The sequence below is a fragment of a genome, unplaced genomic scaffold (assembly GCF_019419815.1).
Source record: "Pyrus x bretschneideri cultivar Hongxiangsu unplaced genomic scaffold, Pyrus_bretschneideri_v1 Contig3, whole genome shotgun sequence".
Taxonomy (NCBI): Eukaryota; Viridiplantae; Streptophyta; class Magnoliopsida; order Rosales; family Rosaceae; genus Pyrus; species Pyrus x bretschneideri.
In genome coordinates this window covers 6072508-6099816 of record NW_025999612.1, presented here as the reverse complement: position 1 = coordinate 6099816, position 27309 = coordinate 6072508, and the positions used below count along the sequence as shown (strand labels likewise).

Here is a 27309-nt window from a genome sequence, read left to right as displayed (position 1 = left end):
ATCATCGACGAGGGTTTGAACCCACGCCATTATGCATAGACACAACACCTTTCCACCGTTGCGGTAAATGACCACTTGCTTGATGTGGACATTTTGACTCTTAGCATTTCTCAATATATTGTTAAGAAGTTAATGGTAAAATTAGGATTTGGATCATCTCCTAAGCTTAGGAGGCTGAGCCTTCTAAGCAAACCACGCGGACTGTTAAATTTTGATCTAACAACTACAATTATTATAATTTTTAGAGAGATTCCCTGTTTGTAGCAATTGAATTAAAATTCAACGACCCGTGTGATTTATTCAAGAGGCTTAGCCTCCTATATTCAGGAGAGGATCCAAATCCGTAAAATTAATAATTTTTTAACAGATGGTAAAATTAATAATTAAGTTAGTAGACATAACTCCCGACTGTTGAATTCCCCGCTAAGGCATGCTTCCGCTAGTAGGCAGAGGGTTTAAGCACACGTTCCCTATCGCCTTCCCCGCCCACTACCACCGCCTACATCTGCACCTATCCCGCTCTCTCATGGCCGCCGCCACTTCACCTAAGCGAGTCGGGACCCACAACGGTAGCTTCCACTGCGACGAAGCCCTCGGCTGCTTCATGATTCGCCTAACCGACAAGTTCTCCAACGCCGAAATCGTCCGCACCCGCGACCCCAAGGTTTTTTTTTTTCATCCCTTTTCCATTTTCTGTTTGGTTCCCGAGAAAATTGATGATAAATGAAGTTACTTGGTTGAAATTTGAAACCAATTTGTGATTTCTTATTGTCGTTGTTATTGTTTGTCTGAGGGTTTTAGGTTTTGGAGGGTCTGGATGCTGTGCTTGATGTTGGGGGTGTGTATGATCCTAGTCGGGATCGATACGATCATCACCAGAAGGGTTTCGAGGAGGTTTTTGGGCATGGGTTTAAGACTAAGCTGAGTAGTGCTGGTCTGGTTTACAAGGTATGTGCTTCTAAAGGTCATATCTTTTTAGGGATTTAAGTAATGGGATTTGCAAATGCGTAACTATTCTTGTGTACAAATCTGTTTGAAGCATTTCGGGAAGGAAATAATAGCGAAGGAGCTTCAGGTCGATGAAGGTCACCTTGATGTGCATAGGTTATTCCTGGCTGTGTACAAAAGCTTTATGGAGGTACTACTAAATTCTGCATTTTTCTTCTTATGCTACGTGAAAGTAGAATGGGGCCGTGCTACCTTTAAGTTTTTAACTTTATTTGAAATTGAACGGATGTGTTGATGCTGAAAACCTGTTAAGTTATAAATTAGAACAAAACCATTGTAAGGATGCCATTTTTGCCGTGATTACTTGTAACAGGCAATTGATGCTGTAGACAATGGGATCAATCAGTATGATACTGAACAGCCTCCAAGATATGTGAATAATACACACTTGTCTTCAAGGGTAGGCAGGTTGAATTTGGATTGGATAGATCCCGATCAATCGTCTGAAAAGGAGAATGAAGCCTTTCAACGAGCAATGGAACTGGCGGGCAGCGAGTTTTTAAGTGTATGCCTTTCTTTTGTTAAGACTCAACAGAAATATGGAATATTCTCCTTACTTCTTCATTAATAAATTCACATTAACATTCTTATGCAATATATTTGTCTTGAATCGAGCACATAACCAAATAGAAGGGATTAAAGCTTTGTTGAGGTTGGGTGTTTTGGGGATTTATTTTAAGCATCCCTTTTTAATGGTCCTTTTTCCAATTTCAGAGTGTCCGTTTTCATGCAAAATCATGGTTACCAGCACGGTCTATTGTAATGGAGTGTCTCTTAGCAAGATGGAGTGTTGATCCTAGTGGAGAAATCATGGTTATGAATCGATTTTGCCCTGTAAGTATGCAACGGTGTATTATTTTTGCTAATTAAATACTCTTAGGTTTAAGTTTTCTCAAATCATTGTCTAATGCTATTAGTTTTACAATTTCTTCATTACATTCAACTGTTTGAGTGGTTTATATATATATTTTATTCCCTGCAGTGGAAACTTCATTTATTTGAACTTGAAGAGGAGATGAAGATTGAGCCGCCCATCAAATATGTTCTTTATCAGGTACCATTATCTATCTGGTGTCCATGCTCTCTTCTTTCTTAACATAATTTGGATAGTACTATTCACACACCCATTTTTTACCTCCCACACATCCTTGTTAATTTTTGGCCATTGATCTTCTTCAATTCATTCGATCCAACGGCCGAAAAGTGAGAGGAGTGAGTGATAAGTAAAAACGGGTGTGTGGATAGCACTACCCTATAATTTTTCCTTCCATTAATATGTGCGAAGTATGAATGCATTTAGGTGTTAGAAAGGAAATTCAGGAAATTCCTGCTCGTGATTTTATGATGCGCAAAGAAAATATTAGGAAACTGAGTCACAACATTGGATTTGGTACATGTTAAGAGAGTACTGACATTAGGAAACTTGTTTGCCTGTAAACAAGCAAGTTCTTTCCTTGCAAGTCCGAAATATTTTTAGCTTCTTTATAGAGCTATTGGAATCATTTGGAGCGTAGTGTATACTTGCATGGCTTTCTGGCCTCATTTCTAATGTATGATATCTCCCCATCATACCTAGAATAAAATTTGAATGTTTTCTGTGACCTTTACGTTCCATTTAGTTATGCAGCTAATAAGGTCTGCAATTTTTATCTGGAGAAGAGCCCTGATTTTGTTATCACAATAAAATGATATGCAGGATGATAGGAGCAAACACTGGAGAGTTCAGGCGGTGGCCGTTGCTCCTGAAAGTTTTGAGAGCCGAAAGGCTCTTGCATCAAAATGGCGGGGGCTTAGGGATGAGGAGCTCTCGAAGGAGGCTGGGATTCCCGGATGTGTTTTTGTTCACATGAGCGGATTTATCGGAGGAAATCAAACTTATGAAGGTGCTCTTGCCATGGCGAAAGCGAGTTTGAAGTTTGATTGAGCAGATTGACTTGCATTGGCGTGTTACTAATTCAGCTTACAAAATCTTGGGCATTGCAGCTACGTCTTGGCTAATTTCTCTTACTTTAGCCTATTTCTCATCGGGACCAATTTTGCTCATAACTGCGTTTTCTGATATTGTATTTGACGATAAATTTCCTTATTAAGTTGAATTAAGTAAACATTTTATTCAGCTATTACAGAATCAAAAACTGGTATATGGATTGTGGAAGACATTAATTGTATTGATGTTTCTCTGTCAATGACTTGGAAGATGCGGTTCTAGCTCCTGGTCGCTATGTGAAGGAACTTCCTAGCTCCACGCGACTAGCTCCTAGATCCACGCGACTAGCTGAATCCAGTTGAGCATATATATATGTATATATATATATGTATGTATCTGTTTAGCTTTTTATGGGTTACACAAAACTTAAACCCCAATTCCCGTCACCCGAAAAGACGGGAATAATTCCTAAAACGAGAAAGACTTTCATGAAACGAAGCAAACTACGGCCATTTAGCTAGATTACATACTCACAGACTCTTGAGTTGAGTACAGTTGAATACATGCTCGACGGTAAGAGAGCTCCAAGAGTCCAACATGCACGTGCACACGTGACAACCTCTCTTTTGCCACCCAAAATTAATCTGCGTCATGACACACAGCTCAGTAGCTCACGAGTCAGTGAAGTGAAAAGTTACAGCCTTCTCCCATTACCCAAAATCCCAACCGGCAACCATGGCCACACTGACTTACCCCGCCGCCGCCGCCACAGTCAGAGCCACCAAATCAACAACCCCACCAGGTCTCAGGAAAAGCTTCTCCGTCATCCCAATCAAACCCAATTCCATATCTCCACTCAAAACCCTAAACCGCACCTCCAAACCCACCACCTTCTCAATCAAATCCACCGCCTCCTCCGACCACTCCTCCACCGCCACAACCACAATCACCACCACCACCTCCATCTCCCCCTCCCCACTAACCCTCAAGTCCCGCCTCCAAAATGGCGATACCCTATACGGCCTCTTCCTCCTCTCCTTCTCCCCTACCCTCGCCGAGATTGCTGGCCTCTCCGGCTACGACTTCGTCGTCGTCGACATGGAGCACGGCCACGGTGGCATACCCGAAGCCCTCTCCTGCCTCCACGCCTTGGCCGCCACCCAAACCCCCGCCATTCTTCGCTTGCCCGAGACCTCCGCAACTTGGGCCAAGAAAGCCCTAGATCTGGGCCCACAAGGCATCATGTTCCCCATGATCGAATCCTCCAAGGCCGCCAAGGAGGCCGTCTCCTACTGCCGCTTCCCTCCCGCCGGCGTCCGCGGATCCGCCCATACCGTCGTTCGCGCCTCCAGCTACGGCATCGACGAGGGGTATTTGAGTAATTACGAGAACCAGCTGCTGATCATGTGCCAGGTGGAGAGCAAGGAGGGCGTGAAGCACGCGGAGGACATCGCGACCGTTGATGGGGTCGACTGTATTCAGATGGGACCGTTGGATCTGAGCGCCAGCTTGGGATACCTGTGGGACCCAGCGAACAAGAAGGTGAGGAAGATGATGGAGGTGGCCGAGAAGGCAGTGCTGGGGTCCGACCCGAAAGAGGGCGGGGCCTACTTGGCCGGGTTCGCTATGCCCCACGATGGGCCCCGCGATTTGGGGACACGTGGATACCACATGGTGTCCGGAGCCGTTGATGTTGGGCTGTTTAGGGGCGCGGCGGTGGAGGACGTGAAGAGGTTCAAGATGAGCTTGATGGACGGTTTAGATGATGAGCAGGAGGATGAGAAGGATGCTGATGAGAAGTACTGGAGTGAATGAAAAGGGAGGTTGTTGAAAACATATTTTTTTGTAAATTTTTCGTTTTCTTTTTCTTTTGTAGTTGTATTGGGCCCACGGATGTTTTCATAATAAAGGTCATATTATTATTGCCGGCCAAATTACATAATTAGAGCATTCCACTGAGAAGTGGATGGAAAAATAATGAATATAGTTCATTTTGGAGCTTCGAGAAATTTTTAGGGTTTTATAAAAGAATCTCTTCTAATGAGGGGTTATATCTTTCGAACTTTATATGAGGTTATATATTTCTTTTGTAGTGAACTGATTAAACGATGATTTTTTTGTTTGTGTTAGCTTTTCTTAAGTTGATTTTTGGACATGCTAACTTAATTTTTTTTATGAACCCTTCAACCTAAAAAGTTCAAATTGTGAAACAGTTAGATTTCATTACTAATGAATCTTTCGTTGGATTAGATTTCCTTATCTCAATCTCATTTGTTGAAAGAAGCAAATCCCCACTTTGCCTTCTGAAATAATTTGATTTTCATGTATAACACAACAACTTACCTAGCACCAATTGGTAAGTTAGTATCATACAATTTTGAAAAAAAAATTATTTGAAAATTTCACCCATGAATGGCTATGAACGTTAAATCAATTTGAAAATTTAATTCTTATGGAATGTAAAACAATCATTAATTAGCCAAATTGCAAAAAAAATAAGTAAGAAAAAAGAATTAAAAAAACTAATAAAAGGAGAGTATAAGTGTATTCGCAAGTGGAGGAGAGGGATAGAATTTTGCTCACATGTGTTGCTATTTTTTTTGTAGGACCCATTGGTTTTTTGGGCTAGATGTAGTTCAATTTTATGCTACCTAAGAAAGGAAGTTGCTAGTCCTAGTAGTTGATCTAACTTTATTTTCCAGCTCATTAAGGATGAAATTTCTCGTTAAGACTGAAAATGTGGTAACCTCATAAAGGACAAAGCCCCCATTAAAGATGCTCTTAGAAAGAGTGGATAGGAGGTAAAGAAGTATATTTTTTTTTATAAGGATCTTCGTACACTTATTTTCGTTCTACGCACTCTAATCAATCGGAATAAGCTTGGCAAATGTTGAAAACAAGGAGTTGAATGCCGACTCTTTCTAGGGATTAATTTTCCGCGACGAGTGGAATGCCGACTCTTTTTGGGTCAAAAACAAGGAGGCAGTAGGCAAAATGGAAAAAAACCGACCAAGTCAAAGAGAGGATGTTGACATGTTTACCACGAATAAGAAATGGCGTTGCAAGTGTTTGTCCATATAGTTGGCTTATATGCACTTAATCTCCTAGAACATATAGGTTGTGGAGCATTAAGAAATTTTATCTCCCAAATAAAGTGGATTATTGCATTTTAACCTTTTTCTTAATTATGTGCACCCTGCCTAATGCACTATCTTGCTCTTGCTAATTACCATACCAATTTGTCAACTTAAAGATTTAGTTTGTATGTGGATGTTTTCTTGAGGGAATTTGGAATTGGAATGATAAGTTTGTAACAAATTTTTAATTTACTTTTAGTAATTTTATATGTATTACATTTGGTTGTTATGTTGTTGAAGCATTTTTTGAAATTGAGACGTGAATTTTAAATTTGTAAAAGATGCAACCACAATAGTGCAGTTAATAAATATCAATCACATGTGAGAATGAATTTTAGCTGTTAATACACCTACGTAAACCACTTGAATTAACAACTAAAATCAACTCATGTGCACATAAACAACTAATATAAGAAACGACTTAAGTTAAAACTATCTTATATCTTGGGCTTCAAATTTAGATTTTTTTAAGCCAAAATGATTACTAAGATTGACATAACTCCTTATTTTGGTTCATGAGAATTGAGAATATTTTTATCATTTTGGTCCTTGTTTAATAGAATTTTTCATGGACTGACACAAAATGATCGATGGTGGACAACTTAGGGACTACTTTTATTGGTATCAAATCTAAGGACCAAAGTGATGAGTTATGCTAATTTTAAAGATCATTTTGGTTAAAAAGCTCAAATTTACTTTTTTTTTTTTTAATAAGCGATATTATTTACACTCGAAATGCAGAGAGATTAATATCATAATAGACTAATAATAATGTAATTTAACAAAAAAATATTACCGCATCGTAGAACTAATAGTAAATTCCCCTCCCCCCCGGTTTAAGAAAAGAGAGGAAGCGGAAAAGGGAAAAGAAAGGAAAAGAAAAGAAATAGAAAACATAGTAGATACAGTCAACAAACCCATCGGATCAAAACCGGTGTGAGATTTGCGGGAATTGGATTCCCCGGGAAATCTTGAACCCCTTTTTTCAATTCAACAAATCGCATTCCCACCACCTAAACTTCGCATTCCACTCCACGTCCGTTTCACAGTTGGTACCCGGTCCTTTATAAGCTTCTCAACTACTCAACACTCCCTCCCACTCGCTCCACCCCCTCTTTCTCTCATCGATTCCCTTTTGTTTTCTGGGTTTTAGAGAGAGACTGAGAGCTCGCAGCAGCAGCAGCAGCAATGGAGTTGTTCTACATCCTTCTGTTCGGGGGAATGGCAGCGGTGGTGGCAGCTCTCGAGCTGAGCAAGAACAACAAAGATCGCATTCATACCACCTCTGCTTTCAATGCCTTCAAGAACAATTACCTCCTCATATACTCTCTCATGATGGGTACGTCCGGATCTACCATTTTTTCGTCTTTTTTCATTTGGGTTTTTTTTTTTTAGATTTGAATGTTTGGATCGAATTTGCTGTTTTTTGATTGCGTGGTGGAGTGATGTGAAAACCCAATTGGACTAAAATTGTGGATTCCACAATTTACGCTTGGAGTGGTGATTTGTGTATTTGGCTGTGCTGTTTCTGAATCTTTTGCTTGCAGTGGACTTCATTTTGGATCGAATTTGTCTTTGAAATTTTGATTCCATTGTGAAGTGATAGGAAAACCCAATTGGACTGAAATTAGAGATTCTTCTACAATTTACAGTGTCTTGATTCGATAGCAAAGTGATATGAAAACCCTTATCATTCTTAATTTTACAATTTGTGTACTTCTTTATACCGTGGTTTCGGGATCTTTTGCTTGTAGTGGACTTCATTGCATTGATTATGGTAACATTAACCTTTTTGGTCTCAAGAGTATTGTTTTCCTTGAAAATTGCTTGTAATTGAAGTAGCTTGATGCTTAACATTGGGATTTATTCTAGATATGTTGTATCATTTCTGGATCTGATCGAATTGGTTGTGGGGTATAGCCGGTGATTGGTTGCAGGGTCCATATGTTTACTATCTATACAGCCAGTATGGGTTCAGCAAGGGGGACATTGGACAACTTTTTATTGCTGGCTTTGGATCATCCATGTTGTTCGGGACAGTTGTTGGATCTCTAGCTGACAAACAGTAAGAGGTTTCCTTGTCGATTAGCTTTATTTCCCTTAACATGATCACATTATTGATTCTGAATAATGATATGTCAAATCCAGGGGTCGGAAGAGGGCATGTATTACGTACTGCATAACTTACATTCTAAGCTGCTTCACCAAACATTTTCCCGACTATAAGGTTTTATTGTTGGGACGCATATTGGGAGGCATTGCTACTTCTCTACTTTTTTCAGCTTTTGAGTCTTGGCTTGTGGCGGAACATAATAAGGTGCGACAACTGCTCAGCTAATTAATTGCAATTCTGGAGATTGTATTTGTGAAAGTCTCCAATATGTAGTTACTGTGACAAATTTGTCAATGAATATATCATTCTTTTGATATTATGGACTTCGCACTTATGTGCATTGTTTTTATATGGCACGGCCCAGGAGGTGTAAGTTGGATTGGGTCCATAGGGCTCAATTCAAGTCATCTTTTTTTGTTACTTAGACATTGTGTCATAAAAGTAAATTTCATTCACTTCAATTGCTTAATTTTTGCAGAGGGGCTTCGAGCAACAGTGGCTTTCATTGACATTCTCTAAGGCTGTATTTCTTGGAAATGGTCTAATTGCTATAGTAGCTGGGTTGCTTGGGAATCTTCTGGTAGATACTCTGGGATTTGGCCCCGTTTCTCCATTTGATGCTGCTGCATGCTTTTTGGCAATTGGCATGGCAATTATAATGGTATCATGGGGTGAAAATTATGGAGATGATACAGAAAACAAGAACTTACTTACGCAGTTCAGGGGTGCTGCCATAGCCATCGCTTCCGGTGAATCCCTGATTTTATCTCTTTTGATACTTACTCCTTTTTCATTAGTGGTTAATTCCATCATTGACTTTCATAATATTAGACTTTAACCTTATTCTTCTACATTTCTCATAAATTCTTTTTCTATTATTTTCTGTTGGAGCAGATGAGAAAATTGCTTTGCTGGGTGCCATACAGTCCCTATTTGAAGGCTCAATGTACACCTTTGTATTCCTCTGGACTCCTGCTTTGAGCCCAAATGATGAGGAGATTCCACACGGTTTCATTTTTGCAACATTCATGCTAGCCTCGATGTTGGGAAGCTCTTTAGCGTCTCGGCTGATGGCAGGTTCATCCCTAAGAGTTGAGAGCTACATGCAGATTGTATTTGCAGTCTCTGCGGCTTCCCTTCTGCTTCCCATTGTGACAAGCGTATGTCATGAATTTTAATTTATCAATTTTCTTCAAATTTATGAATTTTAGTTTCTTTGAACCACGGACATCAACTTGTCTATGAATTTTTGCAGTTCTTGATTGCACCTTCCGATGTGAAAGGTGGGAGCATGTCATTATCAGGGTATTGTCAGCTTGTTGGCTTCTGCACATTTGAGGCCTGTGTGGGAATATTCTGGCCATCTATCATGAAAATGAGGTCCCAATACATCCCAGAGGAGGCGAGAAGCACCATCATGAACTTCTTCCGCATTCCTCTCAACATCTTTGTGTGTGTTGTGCTGTACAATGTGAGTGATTTGGTTGCATTTGCTCATGATTCCTTGGGACTCCACCAATCAGAAATTGCTCTTTTTATGAAAACAAAAATTTCACGAGCATCCTTGAATGGTTTCTGCCTCTCATAGGTATACAAAAAATTATATTTGCACTTTTTTCCCCGTATCTAAATATTTGGTTTCCTTGTAGGTTAATGCATTTCCCATCACCATCATGTTTGGTATGTGCTCGATTTTCCTTTCTATGGCTGCTGTATTGCAGAGGCGGCTCATGGTGATTTCTGATGGCCACAAGTCAAGTGAGTTCTGCAGTAGTCAACACATATTCCGATTTAATTAATATGTTCGAATCTTTGTATTCCCTTCCTTTTTTCTGTGGGTTCCTTACGGTGTTCATTACTAATGAAATATGTTTATGTTTCATTACAGAACCAGAAGAATGGACAATGCAGGAGAGGGACACAGAAGCGGAGCCATTAAACGACTAATTGGAAGATGAAAATAACAACAATAAAGGAAAAAAGAAGAAAAAGGAAAAGATGTCTGCAATTTTTTGGTGCTGAAAACAACCTACTGTAATTTGGATTTTCAAGCTGTATATCTTGGTTTTCTGTTTGCCGTCTGATCAATGAGGAAAATCCCGTTTGATTCCTACTTCGAAACGAGGTATGGAGGATTTTCAGGGGGCAATCAGCTGGTGGTTACAGCACAAAGAAATGACTAACAACTCTAGTTACTATGTGTAGTTCATGTATTCTCCAATTATGGTAGACTGGTGCTTTATCAGGTATATTTTGTCATATGAATGGTAGAAAATGTAAGGACACATGCAAGTTTTTATTGTCCCCTTATTTTTTTTTATTGTTTTTTGTTTCTATTAGAAATACTTGGAGGTAGCATATACTTGTTACATTTCTATTCTTCCTTCTTTGATACACCTATGAAATATGAGATCGCATCTAGTTTTTTCTTCAATCAAACAATTGTCGTCTTTGAAATTTGAACTCAGGCGGATGCTAACATTGACAAGAGGCTTTGCAGTTCGGTGTTGATTAAGAGTATTCTCCTTCGTATTAAGTTTCGAGTTCGAAATCCCCCTTCCTAGTATAAGAAAAAAAGAATCTTGACGTTGTAGTGTTCTTTTGCATTTCAAAATTTGAAAATGTTGGACATTGAAGTCTTGAATTTATGAGAATCTGAACTCCATAAAGCCAACAGAGAGAATGTTCACATTGTTTTCTTAATTGGAGAGTCAATATAGGAATTAAATTATAGTCACCATTAAATGGAAAGCTCCGAGAGAGGGCACTTTAAATATCAACTTTGATGGCTCAGTGACTAGAGGTTCAGCTGTTGGAGGATTTGTTATTCGAGATTCTGTTGGAAGGCCAATTGTTGCTGGAACTCCAAGATGGTTATAGATGAGATTCTCGACCAATGCAAGATCTCTTGGAGGCACAGAATTATATTCGAGGGCATCAAATGGCTGGCGACCTCTTTTGATTCTATTCAGTGGCAATATGTTATAGAGAAGCCAACTCTCTAGCCGATGCTATTACATCTATTGTTCACAGTATTGCCAAGTGTTTGTATATGACTGTATGGACTCCCAAGTGTTCTCAGGGATTCTCATTTTCTTAATGAAGTTTATTTCCAAGCAAAATAATAATAATAATAATAATATTCTTGAATTATTATTGGGCAATGAAAAAGCTTTTGATATAAATTTTTTATTTATTTATTTTTTATAGATTGACTATAATTTACTAAGACAATTTCAAGTAGATGGGGACTAACTGCAATACTTACATGCATTCAATACAATCATCAATTGACGGTTAAATTATAATTTATCTTAATATATGTATTTAATACAATAACAATCTGACATCGAGACGATGATATTATTAAATATAAATAAGTATTGCAGCCAAATCTAAGTAGTCGTGACCCCTAAGTGGCCTCTGGCTGTGACTGAATCTAGAAGACAAACACTCCATGTGGAATAGAGACAGGCTCTCATGCTACTTCATTTGTGCTCCACATGATCCAATCATCCAATTACAACTCATTTTATCTTCCCGATCATATTAAAATGAAAATTCTTAATCCCATATGGTGTTGAATCCATAGATCACCACCCCTACTTGCCCATGTGAAATTATTGGCCATATGATGTTGGTTTTCCAATTTCATCATATCAACAAACTTTCCCAACTTGCCCATGTGAAATTATTGGCCATATGATGTTGGTTTTCCAATTTCATCCTATCAACAAACTTTGGAGCCAATTACTCACTGTTAAGTATCAAATTTAAAACGTTGATAATGCGTGATCAGCTTGAGATATCATATAATAATATTCTGTGTAAATTACTCTCCTAACTGACAATCTCTTCATTATGTTACCACTTACCAAGAACAAACCAACCTTTCCCATGATCTACAAGTATGAGAGAGACTTCATTGCTATTATGGCGTTTCAAACCTCATATACAAAATTTATGTGTAAGACACTTTCTACATGATCTTGTATTAGTGACTTGAGATTCAACGGTGGGGGTGGTTGTCTCACCTAAATCCTTCTCTTACATATCTTCCATTATTTTTTTAGGAAAATTAATGAAAATGATTTGAAAACTTTGAGTTTTAATCAAAAGAACAAAAAAGGTGTTGTAAGTGAATAGTATCAGAAAACGCTTTTTAGAATAAAAATGTCATTTTCTCTAAAAGTGAACAATACCGTTAAAACTTTTTTCTTTTTCATCTAATTCGATAGTCAGAAATAAATAAATGTATGTGAAAAAAAGGGTGTGGAAATACCTTTTATATCCTTTTGATGCCCCTTATGAGATGCGGCTGGTTTGACATTTACTCTTTTGACCATCTCTAAAAAGATGTAAACCATCTACATCATATAAATTTGCCCAATCGCCCACATACCAAGGGGCATTTGGTAATTCTGCCTTCAGGCTATCTGTCTGCAGACACCCTCAGAGCCAATAAGATTTGCCCCTCCAGTGACTAATTCTTAAAACTCTCACTCCTAAATTCAAGAATAAACCTCTCAAGTTAGAGAGAGAGAGAGGGGGAGGGGTTAGAGAGAGAGATGGCTAACCTCAGAACTCCAAGATTGCACTTCCTATTGGCTCTGCAGTTCCTCATGTTAATTCAGTCCCAAGTGCTCTGCTACCAGTACAAAGTAGGAGATCTAGATTCTTGGGGAATACCAACTTCTGCAAATCCACAGGTCTACACCAAATGGTCAAAATACCATCAATTCAAGCTTGGAGATTCTCTTTGTAAGTTTCTTCTTCCTCTTTTCTCCTTTCCAAACAACAGATGTCGGTTAGGTCAGTTCGCATGTTGTAGTATGGCCGTTTCATTGCATCCCATTTCAAATAGCCCTTCTAATAATACATCGCAGTTTAGAATATCACATTATCAAACAAATCACTAAAAGAACAAAAGGGAGACTAAATCGATTCATTTCCCTCGTGTGAGGGCAAGAACAATGTCCCGGCCCCATTGCAAGAAGTTTGAATAATTTAGAGCAGTTTAGAACGTTGCCTTTCTCATTTCTTTCTTCGATATGCAGTGTTTTTGTACCCACCAAGCCAAGACTCGGTGATTCAAGTGACAGCACAATCCTATGGCAGCTGCAACCTCAAAGATCCAATCTTGTACATGAACGACGGCAACTCTCTCTTCAATTTCACCACATTGGGGGATTTCTACTTCACCAGCGGCGAACCGGGCCATTGCGAAAAGAACCAGAAGCTCCACATTTCCTTTCTGTCTGGCAATGGCTCTGCTGACTCTCCTTCCTCTGGCCCTAGTTCATTGGATGCTTCTGCTCCTTCTTACCCCACCGTCTTTGGCACCATCCCGGCTCCGCCTTCTTCTTCTTCTCCGTCACAAAGGTTTCCAGTTTTCGCAGCGGCCATTGTTGGATTTGTGGTGTTCGCACTTTTCAGTGGCAATATGTGAAGACCCTTAACATTCATGAGTTGAATTTTCTCCTCACATTTGGATGGTGATTCTTTTTTTACTTCTATTTTTTTCTTTTTCCCGTTAATATTGGTTCTGTAATATGGAAGTTTTGGTTTTGTAATTCTTTTTGTTAATTCAACAGAATAAAGAAAATTCCTTATGTGATGTTTGGTGTTCTTGTTCTTAGATTCTTTTGATGAAATTCCTAATTTTTGAAACAGCGTAAATAGAGAAATAAACATATAATCGTATTTTGATATTTATATACAATTCCTGATAGGTCTCGATTGAAAGGGCTTTAACCTCAACCAGAAAGTTATAAAGTACTTTTTTCTGGTGTCGAGAAAGATCACATGGGTTTCCTCACATGTGACAAGTCAAAGAGAGAAAAGTTAAGGAAATTTTCTCAAAATTGCACAATTTATAAACTTTCTGCCGCCTCGCAGTTTAACGATAATTTTTATTCTAATATTATAAACTATTATGCCAAATGCATGAAATGTCAGAAAATCTATGAAGAATTCCACGTTTAGAGAATCTTCTTACCATTTCACTCTTTTAACAGAACACCGCCGGGCAATGATGGTGGTGAGCAGGTCTAATTGTTTGTACAATTATTAGGTTTCCAGCTGGATGTGGGTTGCCTTGCCTGCCCGCGACGGTGTGACAACAATGTCTCATCTCCCTCTTACGTGGGTCACCAATCAAAACTATGCAGCATATCATAGATTCAAAATAAATAAAATATCTCACAAATGAGAAAATTTTGTCGCTGATTTGATTTTTAAAATAATGTTTTATATGACGCCGGTATATTGGCAAAGTGATTTCATATGCTAATAATACAATGATATAAAATAAAATTGTTCTTTTTCATGTGTCTTTATTTTATTGACTCGATAGTCACTATGCTATACAAGCAAGCTCCCCATTTTTTCGATTTTCGTAACGCTAAGATTGAAAGGGACCCAACAACTGAAACTCAAAATCTTGAATGTAACAAACAATTGAAAGGACAAAGTTAGGGATAATGAAAATCCAAGGAACATAATAGACAAAGAATAAGGGTGATTTTATCCACCAAACGCTTTTTAATTTTTGATTGTTGAATTGAATGAATAAATGCTAAAGAATAAAGAGAGCTTTAACGAAAAACTCTCGATACTGTTCACTTTTAAGAAAAACCAAATTTTTACATTAAAAAAATCAATCATAATACTATTCACTTATCTTTTATTTTGTCCTTATTGTTAAAACTCAAAGTTTTCAAGTTACTTTCATTAGTTTTTCTAGAATAAATGATAAAAATGATTAACCATATAAGCTGACACGACAAATTCATTCCAAAAACCATATTTTGATGGTGCCTCAACAATATCAATTGTACTTAAGCTGTTAACTGATTATAGTCGGTGATACCATCACTATTACCATCGCTATTACTGAACTGTAAATGAGATTTTCACCTCATAGGGCTCCTTGAAGGCCGAAAATAAATATGTTTGCAGTAACTGTAAAACATAGCATGCTCGATTCTATATGGCACAGAAGTACACTATTAAACCCTCGTTATACCACTGTTTTTTCTTAACTAAGAAGAGGTGAACACATCTGACAGAATCGATGACGATCATGGAGTCCCTTTCAAGCTCATTACATTACTATCGTAATCCGGGCAAGGGCCGGGCAGGACTTCCTCTCAACATCTCAGTACAAATGTACCAGACAACGGAGTGCTGTTTCGGTTGAGTAACTGCGATGAATCTAACGGTTAATTAACCGACCATTTCAACATCCATTGGTGAAGGCTTAACTTCAGAAGCAGCATAGGGGGCCTCCGGAGCTGCAGTTTCTGAAAATGGACTCCGCATTTGGGCAGCAGTAGAGTCGACTTCCATAGCAGATGGTCTGGGTGGGGAAGCGGGCTGCACCTCCACATCTGGATAAGCAGCCTTGAATCGTGCACGCAGGCCTTCATCAACCAATCGTACACCACTCAGTTGATTACCTAGTGACATCCACCTGATACAAGATAGTTTCGAATAAAGTTAAAAAAAACATAAAGCCATAACCAAGATGGTAGCAAAATAAACACATACTCATATTGGTTGTCTATCTGCAACGCAAGTGGAGGGTTAGAAAGCTTGATTTTCAAGTAAAGCCCCACAGACAACAAGGAATAAACAATGGTAAACGCATTATAACTATCGGAAAGAGATACAATGGCATCTACCCTCATTACCATGATACCCGACTTTGAGTTGCACAATCAAAAACCTTTAACCTACAGAAACCTAAGACAGTACTATATTCAAATTGTCACCGTTTGTCACAGGATACTCTGCTACCTTGATTATCAGTTTATGCCAAAATCGCTACTCACTACATTGGTAATCAACAACAACGAAGGACCACTTTAAACAATTACAATCGTTAGTACAAAAATCATACCCTGCATGAGTATTGTGCATGCGAGCAAACAGTTCCAGTTTTCTTGTCCTTGGACTTACCCTCTCCAACAAAGGGTACATCTGCAGGAATGCACGTATATTTAGTCAAATTTGAATTCTTGAGAAAAAAAATAAAGAAATAATAATACAATAAAGACGATAATTAAGACAAAACTCTCTAGCAGAAGGCAGTAACTTCTGGACAACCACCTCTTAAATTGTAAGGGAAATGTACAATTATAATATTGTTCGTCCTGTAAGCGAATTGGGGTGAACTATATTTCAATAGGTATTTCACTGCAGAATTATATGATGCATATTCCACTAACCTCATCTGGCTTGCGGCTTGTCTCTCTGACCTCAGCAACAATGACATCAGTATCAATATTTCTATTTACTAATGGTTCCCCCTTTATTCCAACAAGACAATGCTCCTTGCTATGATTAAGCCAGTGGCCAGTCCGCCCTGTTCTAATTATTCGTTGAAGTTGATTAGTCTTTACCCAAATTATCTCCTCGATACGCTTGTATCCCCAAAATTCTAAACTGCAAGAACAGTGATATTTCTGTGAGCGAAAGACAAAGAATAAGCAGATACAACTAAGCATATTTGATTATATGTTTCAGGAAACATATAGTTGACAGATGGCCAAAGCATACACATACCATTCACGCCCAAGCTCCATTGCACGTCCAGTGACCCAAAGGAAAATTAGACCATCAGTCTGCAATGCCGGAACATTAAGATTGCGCATTTCATCATCAGCCATTGTCCCATAAGGCAATTCCATATGAATGTCCCATGGTGGATCTGCCATTATCACTCCAAATTGCCCTAGAATGTCCATTCTAAAGTTGCGTATATCACAGTTAATCCACTGTGGTTGACCAAGTTCAACCTCAGAACAGTATTCAGCACGTTGAGGCCTTAATTGTCTAGGTGGAGCGAGTGCTGGAGGCCCCATCATCATGTGTGACACATCAGGTGTTGGATCAAGCTCATAGTGGACATACTTGCATGTCTAACAATGGAGACAAAAAAGTGCATTACTTTATGAAATCCAGTCATTAGCATATAGTTAGTTTATCACTCAAGTAATGGGGGTAACCTTTACCTTCATGTGACGACAAGTATCTAGAAAAGAACAGTCTCCTAAATTGACATCGGTATGTAGAGCGATTATTCGCCTAAAATGAACCTGAAAGAAGAGAGAATAAAATTCAATGTGAAGAACCAAAATAGTTGTAAGTACTAAGATCAAAGTTATTGGGGATTAGTAGGGATATCTTTTCTTCATGAATATCCTTCAACTTTAACATAATATGAAAGGTTGTCATCCATTTCTTCCTTCAAAATGCCTTAAATATAGTGAATAGTCTTATCCAAGCCAATCCTCTGTAACAAACGAGGCCTTAGAGTAGATGCAAGCTCTAAATTGAAATTGCACAACAAGAAAAAAATGATAAGCAAGAGGCAGCATTCTGATTGTAACTAATTTCAGGAATTAAGGAATCATGATCAAATGCATGTTTTGTGCTTTACGAACAGGTAACTGACTATATCTTACCGACCTTCTCACATGCATGCATGGAATTAGACTGACGACAGCAGTCCTCTTTTGTTAAGGATGAGCAGTATTCCTTCAACTGTGAACCACCTTTAGTTTTGAACTGAAACAAAAAAGTACATTAACTGACATCAGCCTTTCCTGCTGGTGCAACTAGTCCCATACAAAATATAAAACCAGAAATATTCGACACATTACAAAGTTGAAAGCTTGAGCGTTTTTTAGGTGCAAGCAATGATTCCATGAAATAATTGACTTGCAGGTGTAACATACAGAACAAACTGTAAGCAAAATTATATGTTCTGGACAAGTCACCACAAGCTGCCTACTCATGATTACAGAACCCAAAATCATTATTTTGGTGCTACTGGTCAATAAGTAAAGAAGAGAATACAAAATACGAAAAATACCATATTAATACTTATTCATCACATTAATACACTTATTAGGCATAAAATCACATATGGCCCACATGTTTATGAGTAATTTTCCACATGATATGTAACACCGTCATGTGGTGTTACAATCAACCTGTGTCATAACACAAACCCATCGCCTCCACATGTTACGGTGCTAGATTAGTAAGACCAGGTGGTTAAGACATTGCTGTAGATACAAAAGTTTCTCGTGGTTTACCATACATGACAATGTAAGTTTTTATAAAATTGTTAATATAACTGTAGTGGTCTACAGAAGTTACCAATTTAGTTGAACCTCCTAATTCAAGTTTTAGAACAGATCATCCAACACACGCATCATGTGCATAAGCATTATGGTCGTTTCACACCCATTTTACTACTCACAAATGGTTCATGTGGATGGTAATATATGTCGTGAGTCTCTTTGAGACAAATTGAACAGATGATAAGTCATATGGTTTCAATTTGTTAACAATACCCTTGTGGTCTATGCCAACCACCAATTTTAGTCAAATCTCCAATTTTGTTTACATTACACATTGACGGAAATTGGAGATTTTACTAAAACCGGTAATGGACGTAGACCAAAAGGGCAATGTTATAAAATAGGACTTACCCATAAACCTTCACTTATAGAGTAAACTACATGACCATTTGAAACCTTCAGCCTACTCATTGTTTAGTTAACAGACAGGTAATAGTTTTTACACATAGCAGATTTCCAGGTTTGATCGAGTAGTCTTTGACAGATAAAACCATTAATATATTAAGATAGCAATACAAATAAAAACATTGACATTGACAAACCTTGGCAGCTACAGCAGTCTCCTTCGCAGTTGGCCGGTGAATGAGGTCCAAAATCTCTTCACCAGTTTTTGACTTCTGCAACTCCCTAAAAGTCTTCTTATTCAACAGTGCCTCAACATCCTTCAGTTCCTCCTCTTCACTCCGCGGCTTATGTAACATCGAATTGGGGCTATCCATTGTTGCATTTGGCCCCATACTATTACCTCTATGCATTGGAGGAACACCACCCATCCCTCTAGGCATTCCCATCATGCCCATAACTCTAGGATTAGGAGCACCCCTTGGACCCATAAATGAACCCGGCTGTCCACTCCCAGGGAACATAGGCGGAAAACTGGCCATATGAGCATCATTAGGGTTCATCCACATGTCCTGCATTGGCCTTGAACTAGGGCCTCCCATCCCAAACACTCCACCTCCATTACCATCGCTGCCGCTAGTCACCACTTGCTGCTGATTCTGACTCAAACTCCCATTCTCAACTCCTGAATTCAAATCTCGGCTATGAAACTGCTTGCTTTCTGGCAATTCCTTCATCAGCCGAGTCCGGTCAATCCCCAAAACGACAACCCTCGACTTACCACCCACCACAAACTCCAACTCCACACCGCCGTTCTCCTCCGCCATTGACCTCAACGCCATCTCCACCGCCAATATCGCCCCGGACTCTCCTCCCATCTCGCGCAAGGCTGCCTTCTCCTCCTCAGTCGCTTTCTGGTCGCCCTCAAGCTTCCTCAACACTGCTGACGAGTCAATTCGCGAAAAGGGCACTATTTCAAGTAAGCAAACCGCCACCATAGCCCGAACCAGAGATAACGGGTTCCCCATCTCATCAATGGGGCTGAATTTCTCCGGTTCTGCTTGGGGGGTCGGCTCCGAATTCTCCGGTTTCAAAGAAAGCTTCGGGCTTTGGTCAATTGGGTTAGTGGGTTTCGGCTCAGGGGACGGGAGGCGGCTGCGGTGGGGTTCTGGGGTCGAAGGGAGAGTGGGTTCGATCGGCTTTCTGGGGTTTGGTTTGGGGACGGGAAGAGGAGGCGTGGGAGTAAAAGGGCGGTCGTTGAAGGCGGAGAGAACCTTGAGAGAGAGATCAATGGTGGGGACGATGGTGGGGCCGATTTGGGATTGGAGGTAAGAGAGGAGTTCGAGCTGGGTGGTGCGTTGAGACTCTATTCGAGCTTCGAGCTGTTGAGCCATGGTTCGGATGCTGGCCATGGATTGGCCTCCTCCGCCTTCCGATTGGGTCTCCATTGCTGCTGGTGCTGGTGCTGGTGCTATGGATTTGTTGTGGTTTTCTCTGTGCGAGCGACTGAGATTTGAGTGAGGTTTTAGAAGATGAAGCAGCCAAAGCAAACTAACGTATCCCCGTCTCTTGGAATAGCGGAGGGTTTTTGTATTGGCGAGGCCGGGCCAATTGGGCTCATTCATCTGGGCCGAGGGTTGGACCTTGCTTTCAAATTTAGGCCATCGGGCCCGGTCAGCCCACTTAGTCCGACAGGACTAATGTGTCTGCTGACGTGGCTAACCATGTTGTAAACTTGATTTAAGTCTAATTTTATGAGTCATTATTGAGTTACGTCCATTTACTGATTATCTACATCATCATTTTTTTTAAATTACTCTTTTGATAAATTCTGATAATTGTCATCCTTATTTATAAGTTATCTTTTATTCAAATTTAGAATTAAATATATTTTTTTTATCCCTTTTACTGCTCCTAATTCGTATCTCAATTTTTTCTTCCAGCTCCATCACAAGTTAGTTGTGTTAACTTAAGCTAAATTGTGTCACTTAGTACTATGGTCTAGTGGTATTCTTCTTCACTCGTAAGTGAGAGGTCCTAAGTTTTATTCTCGCCAAAGGAGAATTCGAACCACATTATTACTACTCTATTATGAGGCTTAGCCCACTCCTCATTTTTAGCGTAGATAATATCGTTTGTTAAAAAAAAAAAAAAAAAAAAAAAAACAAACAAAGCTACGTTGTAGGTCTATTATATATCAACATATAGAGTCATCTGAATTTTTGAACATATGGAAGATGAAATTTCTTAGAACTATTTTTATGGATGATACGTAAATTAATTTTTTATTTATTTTCAAAGATACTTATATCACAGGTTACATGTACATATTTGAAATTTTTTAAACTAGTTTCGTGAAAGTGGTTATATTTTCATATTTAAATATTCAAATAAAATTTTTAAGTAAATATGCATAAATCAAGGAATTTAATTAAAGTTGAAAAATAAAAAAACTCGAATAAATTCAAAAATAGCTTAAATTTTTGCACTTGAATCAAAGTGTTTTTAGGTAATTACGGAGCCAACTCATTCTAAGTGATGTATCAAACAAACACACAGTAATTTTCACACACCACCTCATAAGATGATTTATAAAATGTCAAATTTTGCTTGTTAATAGGAATCAGCTCAACTAGACGGATGATCGTGCATTTTATTTTCACAAGGAACCTGAACTCTACTTTTGTATTTTGGGGGTGTGATATCCACACATCCCTTTTTACTTCTTCCACACTTTTTTAGTTTTTGACCGTCGGATCGGATGAATTGAAGAAGATTAACGGACATAAATTAACAAGAGGTGTGTGAGAAGTAAAAAAGGATGTGTGGATAGCACCCCTTGTATTTATACACAATCAGATCTTACGTAACTAAGACTCTGAACACATCGTTTCGTCCTTTTTTACAAATCAGGAATATAAACAATCGATTAAAATTATTGATCATTTTCTATCCAACTGATGCAATTATTTAAGAAAGAAACAAAAATGACTTATATATACAATTTACAATTTCTTTTATGTGTAAATAGGGCAACCCTCCACAACCACTCCCTTGGCCGTAGGGCAAGTAGCCAGGGGACAACCATCAAGGTCATTCCCCCACCAGCTAAGACTAATGTCCTCCAACCCCAAACTAAAATACAAAAGTACCCCCATGAAGGCAAGTCCTGCGTCAAGTGCCCCAGATAGAACATAATTGTGCCGCTTCCACCAATTTGGCCTATACCTATACACTACAAAACCAGACAAAAACCCTAAAATGATCCAAGAAGTGTAGTTCACCGCCGTAGCTGGTGGCATTGAGCTTGTCGCTCCCATGAGGACCGGCATGTTGATGAGCCCAATCCACTCTTGTCGTGGGAAGGCCTTAACAGCTAGCCATACAAAAATGGGGGCAATTGCACCAACTAGGAAGAACCAGTTGACTGCCTCATACCTGCCTAAGTCACCAAATATTCTTCTAGGACCAATCAATCCCCATATGACTGAGGCATCATAAAACACTGTGTCGCCCGGGCAAGTCCACACTGATGTCGTGTCCTCACATATGTCTGGGATGGTTTCCATTAGCCACCAAGCTGTGCTTAAGTAGACTATGGCTGCTATTAGGGTTCCCACAACCTAAGAGGTGAAAGGGTACATTAGGGAAAATGTTTAGGTCAACCGACGTATATATATCCACATGTTTTTTTATCTCTCGTTATGTGAATGTGATCTTATCATGTGATGAGAGATATAGAAACATGATAATATAACTTCGGTTGCATGATAGAATCTCTCGTAAATTTGGACTAGAAAATGTACCTGAGCCATGAACATAGTTCTTGGAGGAATTTTCATGTAATGGCCAAGCTTGAAGTCTTGCAAAAATGTGACGGCTTGTGACATACTTATGTAGCCATAAACCTTGAAGCACATATTAGCAACTGGGTATCCTGGGTAGATGTACCCAATTATGTATTCAGTAATGACGTTCAAACCTGGTCCCTGCCATAGAAATGCATAATAAAAGGTGATCTTAATGAAGAAACCAAAACAACCAAAATTTGAATGTAAAATTATTAGCTTTTAAAAGTATTAACCACTCGAAGAGGGGGGTTTGAGCACTGCTCGACGATGTTAAAGTACAACTAAAAGGGAGTTGAAGTATTACCTAAACAAGTGTTCGAGTGGTTATATTTCTCGATTCTAAAGTAGGTTCGAATGAAAATATTAGCTAGAATAAGTGTCAAAATAGGTACCTGATTTGTAATGGCAGTGATAATCCCAATTGGGAGGGTGAAGAAAATGGCAATACCACAAGCTAGTAAAACCCCCCACCAAGGCAACTGAAGTTGGTCATTGTAATATTGGCAGGTAAATATAGTGAGTGCAATGTTGGCCAAAAGTATGACTACAAACCACCACTCAGGCACTTGGTTGTACCTCTGCATCAACCTTGTGTGTATGTCCATTTTCTTCTCCTTGAAACTTGCTTTGCTTTGCTCCCATATTTCCCTACATACCATATAGCCAAAGAATGAGCTTCAAAACCCTACATACCTGTCATTGAATGTATACTATCAATGTATACTATGTATAAATTTGTCTCATCACGTGACTAGTCATACGCTCAGCGAGATACACACATAAATGTAAACAACTGACTGCTAGTTAAAACGCATTGCTTGTGAAATTTGACTTGCTACCTTCCATGAAATAGAGCAACATGTACAATTGTGGCGGTAAGTGCAGCAAAGCTAACACCGTAAGTTATGGTGAAAATTATGCTAATGTAAAGATGACCTTCCTGTTCGTAGGCATCATAATCAAGGTGGAAATTGGAGTCGATGATGGCTGTTATGTTGTATTCTTGACCATCCGATGTGAACATTGAGTTCGAGAAAATAGGGAAGGTTTTGGCTTTGTAGATATTGAACCAGTAAGAAAGGGGAGTCAATATGTACATGACAAAGAAGAAACCAGCAGCCACGTTGGCTGTGGCAAACCATGGGCTTGCTAGTGGGCTTCCAAGATAGGCGGAGATGGTTGACCAGTCAACCCCAACAGCTCCAATTCCAAGCCCATGAAGACCTGAGCCGAGCTGTTGGGCCAAGACATTGGTGGGGAAAATCCAACATATCCATGAGAGGGAGGTTAGCATCTGAAAGAGGTAGCCTGGGAAAACATAGTAGGCAAAGCTGCACATGAATGCTATTAGGAAGAACTGTGTACGTGTCAACCCACCCTTGTGCCTTACTTCTTTCTCATGGAGAGCCCTGTGGCATGAAGATTTTCTCAAATGTTAGTCAATCAATAATGTGTGGCATGGGTGTGATATGCAATTATTTTGCTTTAGTAATGAGATTTAAAGTGAAATGATGCATGAACAAATGAAATTATTGCAATTTGCTCATCAAAATTTGGTAGTGAATTTGGGATTTATAGGCTAAGTGTGGCTTTAATGTTATGTACCACTTAATGTTATGGGTATTTTAATTATTAATGTGGTTGAACAACTGTTAAATTTTTTATTTTCATACATTTTTCATACCACTTAATTTTACATTGTTTACATATAAAAAACAAAAAAGTTATTCTTGTCACATATTTGTATTAATCTTATATTAGAGAAATTAAAATTTTAAATTAAAATTTGTAAACCAAATAATGTAAATGTTGATGATTAAATTATTGTTTAAATATTAATTAACGTGATTACTATATAAAAAAAGTGAAGAGCAGATGGCAAAAAACCAATGTGGAGGAGAATTGAAACCCACGTGGAGAAGAACTGAAACGCACTTGGAGGAGAATAGTAATATTTTTGTTTGATAAAATTGGTCTTCTAATTCAGAAAGGATAATCAGTCTCCTGCCAAATTACTAGAAGATGTTAGGTACACATAGCTTTCGTGATAAAATTAGACTTTATTAACTGGTGTCGTAGCGAACTGTAATTATAATGTCTTTCTAAAAAGAAAAAGAAAAAAAAAACCTCTATCCACATCGTGTCGTGCGTCGTGATGTACCAAAGATTTGTTGCATGCATGAACGTTTGCAGAAAAATTAGTTGTGATTGAAAAATTATCTTTAATTATTGAAAATAAAATGTCATCTATACTTTTATGATACATGTACAAAATGGGGTTCATAAATCATATTCTGTAGATGCCAAAACAATGCAAACAACTAATATCTCTGTCATGACTATAGCTAGCGTGATAAACTTGTGTGACGACTACTGAAAACGACACTGCTTGAATGCAGATACCTGCCCCTCTTCTAAATTCTAGACCCCCCAAACCGAGGTACCAACCAGTCAAAAGCAATAAGCTCGACGGCCACACAAAAAACAACGGAATCCATGGAATATTCATAACCCAAAAATATAGAGGAAAAAAATGAGATGACAAATTTAACACCACCTTAATATGCAGTAAATATTGTATAGTAAAATGGTAAAAAAAATGTACGTACCGGAACAGTGAAACTTGAACCAGGTTTGCTGGCCACCACATAGCAGCTGGCTCAACCAAGTACCTTCTGAAAATCCCAGCCCAACCAAACCCTAATACCTACCAACCATTCAAACCCCATCAAACCTAATCAACAAAATATCAAAATAAACCTTCTTCAACAAATAAATCAATTAAAACTTCAAAATTTAACAAAAACCTACCTGAGTTGTTAAGATGACAAGCAAGGACACGAAGAAGGTGATGTGCTTCTTGTAAAAAACTTTAACCGCGGTAACAATATGGATGGCATAGACGGTGCCGGCGCCGGAGTTGGCGAAGATGGTAATTAGAACATGCTCCTTAACGTTGAAAGGGCCAGGGTTGAGGGTAAATTCCCAGCGGGACCCTTTGAAGAAGACACGGTTGGTGATTTTGGAAGCCATGAGCTGCCCCAGAGGCACCACTGCGATCTGGGCGGAGATTGCGGTGATGGTGAGGGGCTCAGTTCTGTACCAGAAGAACTGGTTGAGAAAGGAGAGGAGGACGCAGGAGAGAGTGCCTAGGACCCACATTCGGAACGTTAAGACTGGGAGGGATGGATCGTCTGTGGTCGGCACAGTTAGAGCTACTTGTTCGACTGGTGAATTTTCTTCATCTGTTGATTGGAAAGATGATGATTGGCCATGGAAGTCGCCATGTTTTTTATCTTCCTCAGGAACTGCAAATATTTCCAGAAACCAAAAAAAGTAAAATTAGGAAAAAAACAAAAAGAGAAAAAGAGAAAAATGTAAAATAAATGAAGGGGGCTTACTGAGAGGGGATGTGATTTCATGAGACGATGCTTCTTCCATGGATTCTCTGCTGCTTTCTGTTATTCTGTGTTTTTTATTCCTAAGTATAATTAAATGGATTTTGGATATATATTTTTCCGTGTATGATTGTTTTGTAGCGAGGAATTGAATTATCTAGAGGACTGAGAATATTAAGAGGGAGAGAGGGTAGGCAGGATAGTCAAAATCTAAGAAGTTTAATTTCATAGGTGGTAAATGGTAACTAATTTTAGGAGATTTTATAATAAATCTAGTTGCATGGCGCCATCAAAACTAATTAGGAAAATTAGCTAGTAAGCGCAACTCCAGCATGTGAAACTTCCCTCAGGCAATGCACTATGCTATCCATCTGGTGAACCATAATTGCCCTTAATAAACAGTAATCGCCTTTTGCATCTCCACTGTTGCACTTCAATAGCCCTGGCAATGGACAATAAAATATTAGTATTTTTTTATTTATAAAATAATACAAAATAATTTTAATTTTAATTTCGGATAAGATTTTTAATCGTTCTTGTTGCGTCGCGTGTCATTATCCGAAGTATTATTAAATAATACAAAATAATTTTATTTGTAATTTCGGATAAGATTTTTAATCGTTCTCATTGCGCCACTTGTCATAAAATCCAAAAAGACAATTATTGGGGATGGATTTCTGATAAGATTTTTAATCGTACTTGTTGTGCCACGTGTCATTATCCGAAAATACAATTATTGATGATGGATTTCTGATAATATTATTAACCAATCACGTCGTGCCACGTGTAATAATCTGTTTACAATCTTTGAGGATAGATTTCCATCAGATTTTTAACGAATGACGGCATGTCACATGTCATTATTCGAAAACACAATTATTTGTGATGGATTTTTGATAAGATTATTAACCAATCACATCGTGCCACGTGTCATAATCTGTTTATAATATTTGAGGATAGATTTCCATCAGATTTTTAACGAATGACGGCATGCCACATGCATTATCTACAACCTAATCCTTTCTGAATCCTCCATATAATCTACCATCCATCCTCATAAATCTCACACCAATTTTCTCAAGATCTCTATCATTATTCATAGTTTCTGCTTCCTTCATCACAAAAATCTCTATCATTATTCATAGTTTTTGCTTCTTTCTTACAATGTTTTCTTCTTCCTCAAGGATGATGTAGGAACTCAATCAGGAAGAGGAAGAATTGTTTAACCAATCAGAAGGAATGTTCAATCTTCAGGTGGCAAAAAATGAGAGGGAAGAGGATGAGGAGCATAGAAGGAGAGATGACGAAGCAAGAATGGGTAGAGCCTCACATTCCTGTCGAGTCATCTAAGCTATGGCTTAGATTTGCAGGCCCAGCCG

At 38.6% G+C, this 27309-nt stretch overlaps 6 protein-coding genes across 8 annotated transcripts; 4 read left to right on the top strand and 2 right to left on the bottom strand.

Moving 5' to 3' along the window:
• Window positions 1–411: 411 nt before the first annotated feature.
• LOC103949302 (MYG1 protein) lies at window positions 412–3194 on the top strand. Its single transcript, XM_009360418.3, has 7 exons — window positions 412–664; window positions 802–948; window positions 1040–1138; window positions 1322–1513; window positions 1723–1842; window positions 1991–2062; window positions 2705–3194. The coding sequence occupies exons 1-7, from the start codon at window positions 431–433 to the stop codon at window positions 2930–2932; spliced, it is 1092 nt and encodes a 363-aa protein (XP_009358693.1). The 5' UTR covers window positions 412–430; the 3' UTR covers window positions 2933–3194.
• A 180-nt stretch (window positions 3195–3374) lies between these two features.
• Window positions 3375–4869, top strand: LOC103949301 (2-keto-3-deoxy-L-rhamnonate aldolase). The gene has a single exon (XM_009360417.3). The coding sequence runs from the start codon at window positions 3671–3673 to the stop codon at window positions 4748–4750; it is 1080 nt and encodes a 359-aa protein (XP_009358692.1). The 5' UTR covers window positions 3375–3670; the 3' UTR covers window positions 4751–4869.
• Window positions 4870–7033: 2164 nt separating this feature from the next.
• LOC103949300 (molybdate-anion transporter) lies at window positions 7034–10505 on the top strand. The gene is made up of 8 exons (XM_009360416.3): window positions 7034–7411; window positions 7993–8137; window positions 8221–8389; window positions 8664–8934; window positions 9080–9345; window positions 9441–9656; window positions 9835–9943; window positions 10074–10505. The coding sequence occupies exons 1-8, from the start codon at window positions 7261–7263 to the stop codon at window positions 10130–10132; spliced, it is 1386 nt and encodes a 461-aa protein (XP_009358691.1). The 5' UTR covers window positions 7034–7260; the 3' UTR covers window positions 10133–10505.
• Window positions 10506–12673: 2168 nt separating this feature from the next.
• LOC103949299 (mavicyanin) lies at window positions 12674–13802 on the top strand. Its single transcript, XM_009360415.3, has 2 exons — window positions 12674–12946; window positions 13243–13802. Exons 1-2 carry the CDS (start codon window positions 12754–12756, stop codon window positions 13632–13634), a joined length of 585 nt encoding a protein of 194 aa, XP_009358690.2. The 5' UTR covers window positions 12674–12753; the 3' UTR covers window positions 13635–13802.
• Window positions 13803–15080: 1278 nt separating this feature from the next.
• Window positions 15081–20129, bottom strand: LOC103949298 (N6-adenosine-methyltransferase MT-A70-like). Its single transcript, XM_009360414.3, has 7 exons — window positions 18882–20129; window positions 17660–17758; window positions 17203–17286; window positions 16754–17109; window positions 16417–16633; window positions 16089–16168; window positions 15081–15659 (listed from the first exon to the last, which is right to left on the bottom strand). The coding sequence occupies exons 1-7, from the start codon at window positions 20127–20129 to the stop codon at window positions 15413–15415; spliced, it is 2331 nt and encodes a 776-aa protein (XP_009358689.1). The 3' UTR covers window positions 15081–15412.
• A 1468-nt stretch (window positions 20130–21597) lies between these two features.
• On the bottom strand, window positions 21598–26134 carry LOC103949297 (oligopeptide transporter 7). 3 transcript variants are annotated; one of them, XM_009360413.3, is made up of 7 exons: window positions 25934–26134; window positions 25344–25840; window positions 25142–25239; window positions 23372–23941; window positions 22925–23180; window positions 22488–22670; window positions 21598–22304 (listed from the first exon to the last, which is right to left on the bottom strand). In XM_009360413.3, the coding sequence occupies exons 1-7, from the start codon at window positions 25971–25973 to the stop codon at window positions 21699–21701; spliced, it is 2250 nt and encodes a 749-aa protein (XP_009358688.3). In that variant the 5' UTR covers window positions 25974–26134; the 3' UTR covers window positions 21598–21698. The 3 variants fall into 3 exon arrangements, with proteins under 3 accessions (XP_009358688.3, XP_048445758.1, XP_048445757.1); XM_048589801.1 differs by lacking the exon at window positions 25934–26134 and having other exon boundaries at window positions 25142–25232; window positions 25344–25485; XM_048589800.1 differs by lacking the exon at window positions 25934–26134 and having other exon boundaries at window positions 25142–25266; window positions 25344–25484.
• Between the last annotated feature and the right edge of the window lie 1175 nt (window positions 26135–27309).